Genomic DNA, 4876 nt, shown 5'->3' with positions numbered 1-4876 from the left:
AAGCGTATTATTAAATAATTAAATTAATGTTAGGTTTGAAAATTATAAATAAATAAAAATATAAATAAATTGTTACAAATACACAAAAATATAAAAAATACAATTATTTATTTCTTATCTATATAATATACATACATAGAATAAAAATAAATCAATTATTACAATTTTAAATTATAACTATTTTATTACAAATTTATTGGAAATTCTTTACAAATCAAAAATTGATATTTAAAACCTAAATACAAAAATTAATTTTTTAAAAATTTATTTTACAATGAATTAACTTTTTTTTATCTTAAAGTAGTTGAACAAAAATAATAAAAAATAAAAATAGTAAAAATTTATATATTTATAATCAGAAAAAAAAATTTCTTGACGCAAGGAATATTTTGCACTGTGAATTGAAGATAAAAATTTTCATAAATAAGTAATTATGATTTCACACTATTACTAATAATAGACTACAAATTTCTTAATTATACTTAATAACAATACAATTCTAAATATATTTCGTCTTAATGATTTTGTAATTAGTTATCCTTAACAACTAATTTCTTCAAATCTCCAATAGTAAGATATTTAAAAATCATCCTTGTAAAAGTACTTGGTAAGCGAATGTCATCAAAAATATCATACACTAAATCAGTGACATCAATTAAAAGTCTTTTTCGCCCTAACACTCTCCTTAATCGGTAATTTATCATTTCACCGTATAGAGGGAATGAAACCAATGGATCAATATTTTTCCAAGGATCATAATGTTTTAAACCAACAGCCAAATTATGTTGAGATTTACGCAATAAATCATAGTATGTAAAATTACTATCACCAATCTTTTTTTTTTTCATATTTTCAATTTCTTTCATACACTTATTACGCACTTCACTAAATTCTTCGCGGTTCGCTATAAGTGCTAAATTTTTTTCACTTACATACAAAGAAGCCGCACTAAGCTTTACAATATGCTCTTTCGATATCTTTCTAACGTCGGATGGATATAAATATAATGAATCAAATGCTGTTCTACCGTAAAGGTTTCTCAAATTAATATCAGCACCAGCATCAAGAAGATGTTGTATGATAGTAGGATTGTGGTTGAGTCTTTGAACTGCGATATGAAGGGCTGAACTTCCATCCATAGTCGTTAGATTTACATCAATTGTAATGTCTTCCAACAATGATTTAACTGCTTCGCAGAAATTGCCATTGACGGCAACATGAAGACAAGTCAATTTCATAAATTCAACTTCAGAAAAATCGTTAACATTGGCACCATACGCAATGAGGTGCTTCATTATTCCTACGCGATTTTCGAGGGTAGCAACCATAAGTGGTTTTTGATTAAATTCCATATCAATATTAGGGTCGGCATTATTCCTTAGAAGCAGGAAAACCATCATGTCATAATCTCTGCGAATAGCAACATGTAATGGTTGATCGACACAAGAAGAACTATCTTCAGGCACCGCATTATTCACGTCAGCGCCCCTTTCAATTAAAAGCTTAGCAAGGTTTGTGTCATTTCGCTTAACCGCTATCATTAAGGGTGGGTAGAACTCAGTAGTAAGAAATTGATAGTGGTTCTGCATTGTGATGATTTTGATAAATTTACGAATTCTCGATTTTTAACAACTTCACTTTGAAGGTAATAAACTTTGACACTGAACTATTAAAGTCACTGATCACTTTGTAATAATAAAATGTTCAATTATTGGTAAACGCTGAATATAGTCTTGGAGTCTTAAGACGAGAGTAACTGAACCACTGATAGTCTCAAGATCAGAAATTATACTAAGCGATGGTCTATGGTACCTTCGAATTTAACATAGAATCTCCACCACTTTCATTTTTCAGTTTTTACCCCCTCCCCTCACTTGAGCTATCTAATGACAATAGTTACAGTTCATACTTTTGGGGTAATTATTTTTCTCTACCTAAGGTAAAGTACCCAGTAGTTGAACAGGTTTCAAAGTAAAACGTATTCGACCCTACTTTTAATATTTAAAGTTGTAATCATTAGTTCAAATTAATGATTTTCATGAAAATATAAACAATTTTGAATTGATTGAAGTGCAAAATAACGCAGATAATTGAATATTTATATTTTGACAACGTTTTTAAGATAGACTATGAAAGGAGTAGTAGTTGAACGATCAACTGTGACAAGCCGCAGTAGTTGAACTAATAAAATATATGGCAATAGGCACACCAAAATTTTTCAACGTTTTATTGAAATATCAAAAGAATTATAATATATTATTGAATAACATTGAAAATAATACTCTGAATACGTAATATGATGATTTAAAAATGAGAAATATTTGTATTTAATTTTTTAATTACATTTTTTATTACTAATGAATTAATTATTATGAACTAAAAACAACACAAAAAATGAACTGTTACCTGAATTAAAAATCATAAATACTTTATTATAAATATAATTGTTTTATTACAAGGACAGAACAAGAATTTGAACTTTCAGGTCTAAATAGTTTCTTGTTTAATTTTTTAAGTTTTTTATGAAGTTGTTAAGTCGTGAAATTTTATGGATTTAACAAACTTTATTGTAAATTTTACTAATTGTAACGGATCATTTTTTATTAACAGATAAATGTTATTCGCAATTTTCATCTTACCTATATGTTGTGAACTTTTTTTTGGTTAGAAAGTAATAAAAATTTATTTTGATGAAATAGATACGTTTTCACACGAAATCACTTAAAATTATTACACTAATTGTTAATGAATCACTCATACTTTATTTTCGTACATCTTTTTAAAAAAATAAATAATTAAATTAAATTATTTGTTATTGCACTAGAATAAATTTTACGCTGTTCACCTACTGCAACCATAAAAATAACATGGAACCAATACTTGAACATGTGACGCTATGTCGTTCAAGTTTTGGGTACTGGTTTGAACATTGGGAGGTATAGTTAGACGCTAAAATTTAATATAAAAATTTTAGTTTATGTCTTTGCAAAAAATATATAGTATTTAGAAAAGACTATTTCATTGGGTGGTATAATTTTTTTTTTACTTAAAATGATGATATACCGTTTTTTTTACTGATTGTTCGGCTTACGGTATAGTATCTTTTTCATGAAAAAAATAGCATCTATCGGCTATTCTCGACATGTCAACTTTAAAGTTAAAAAATATGTAATTTTTTCGAGTTATAATTGAAAAAACTTACAGTAATCAATTACTATATCATTGAATAATTATAACATGCGCATATTACTCATAATATATATACCGATTTTGTATAACAACAATTCTAAAAGTCTGTTTAACTACTGGTCCCATTTTTAGAAGTGTTCAACTACTGGTTACTTTACCTTATTACACTATTTAATGTTCATCGCCGTAATTATAGGATGTAAGGTTTTAAAGAGATCTTTCAATGATTGTCTAGATTTTCTACAATAGTACTAATGGTTTATGACAATGAGATTAGGAGTCGTTAAATATATATATGTAATATTTGTTAATGAGTATTGTGCGACGATATATATATTCTTGAATTAACAATACTAGTTTGGAAAATGCCAATTTTTTTTTTTTGGTTCGAGAAGTTTTGGGATTCTTAAATCAAGATTTATTTATGCTTGTTTCAGAAGTACGTGTTGTTTCCACAATAAATCGAACTCTAAAACCAAGTAACAGATTTACTTGGGTAAAGTAAAAATTTCGAAATGTATTTAATTGTCAATGTTCATTTAATTTGTAACCTTCAATTTTCAATTATTGAAAATGTAGTCATTAAAAAAAAATACTATTCAAATTTTTAGCATAAATAATTTTCTTTTTTTTGTAATAAAAATATGATTTTTTTCCAATAAAATTTTTGATTTAGAAGTTTATATATGAATTTCTAAATCAAAAAATAGTATGAGTAACTATTGTAGTAATTTAAAAAAATATATTTATATATTTTTGAATCAAGTAAAATAACATCCTGATTCAAAAAATGCGTCATACTTAGAGATGCGAGCGGTCCCGTCATTGACATTTTTTTAACTTCCCGCTAAGAAAATCGACGATTTTCGAAAAATTGGGAAGTTATTGTTTTCACCCCGATTTGCGAAAATCGAAATTTCATCAGTTGTCGACGTTTTGAGGTCCTAGGAAGCTATTCTGACTATTTTCAGAATGATGTCCGAGTGTCTGTATGTATGTATGTGTGTGACCGGCTTATAACTTTTTAACTAATGAACCGATTTGGATGGTTAAGGCGGCAATCGAAAGAACTTGTTGGCCATCAACTTTTCTGAAAATTTCAGATCATTTGATCAAGTAGATTCGAAAATATTGGCGAATTACGGAAAAAAAAATTTTTTTTTTTTTAGTTTTTTATTGATTTCTTAGAAACGACTCAAACGATCGTCTTCAAAATCTAATCAGCTCTAGAACTCAATAAAACACGTCGATTGCCGCCTCAAACATCGAAATCGGTCGATTCGTTCGTGAGATATCGTGGGAGAAAGAAATGCTAAAAACGGTTTTTTTCGAAAAGAATGGGATACAATAGTATTTTCGAGCTCGAAGAGCTCGAAAATGTACCCACTACAATGTTTTCGAGCTCAAAGAGCTCGAAAACAGCGGGAAGTTTTGGGGCTGGCCCGCAGGGTCAAACGACGCCCAGATTTTTTTTTTTGTTTTCGGACGGTCACAGGACCGTCACATGACCGTTCATTAAATGACGGACCAAGCAAGCGAAAATGCTGCCATATAGTGAATTTCTAACAACTTAAAGCAAAATAACAGTTTGTTTATAAATAATTAAAATTAATACGAATATTCTCTGAAAGATACAAAATATTATTTATTTACAAAAAAGATATCGTTATTAAACTGAAGTGAGTGA

General features: G+C 28.0%; 1 protein-coding gene across 1 annotated transcript; it reads right to left on the bottom strand.

The window, feature by feature from the left end:
• Positions 1–530: 530 nt before the first annotated feature.
• Positions 531–1589, bottom strand: LOC130675016 (ankyrin repeat and sterile alpha motif domain-containing protein 1B-like). Its single transcript, XM_057480470.1, has one exon. The coding sequence runs from the start codon at positions 1587–1589 to the stop codon at positions 531–533; it is 1059 nt and encodes a 352-aa protein (XP_057336453.1).
• Positions 1590–4876: the final 3287 nt, after the last annotated feature.

This window comes from Microplitis mediator, chromosome 9 (genome assembly GCF_029852145.1).
Source record: "Microplitis mediator isolate UGA2020A chromosome 9, iyMicMedi2.1, whole genome shotgun sequence".
Lineage (NCBI taxonomy): Eukaryota > Metazoa > Arthropoda > Insecta > Hymenoptera > Braconidae > Microplitis > Microplitis mediator.
Note: the sequence above shows the minus strand (reverse complement) of the source record. Positions and strands in the feature narration are given on the sequence as shown.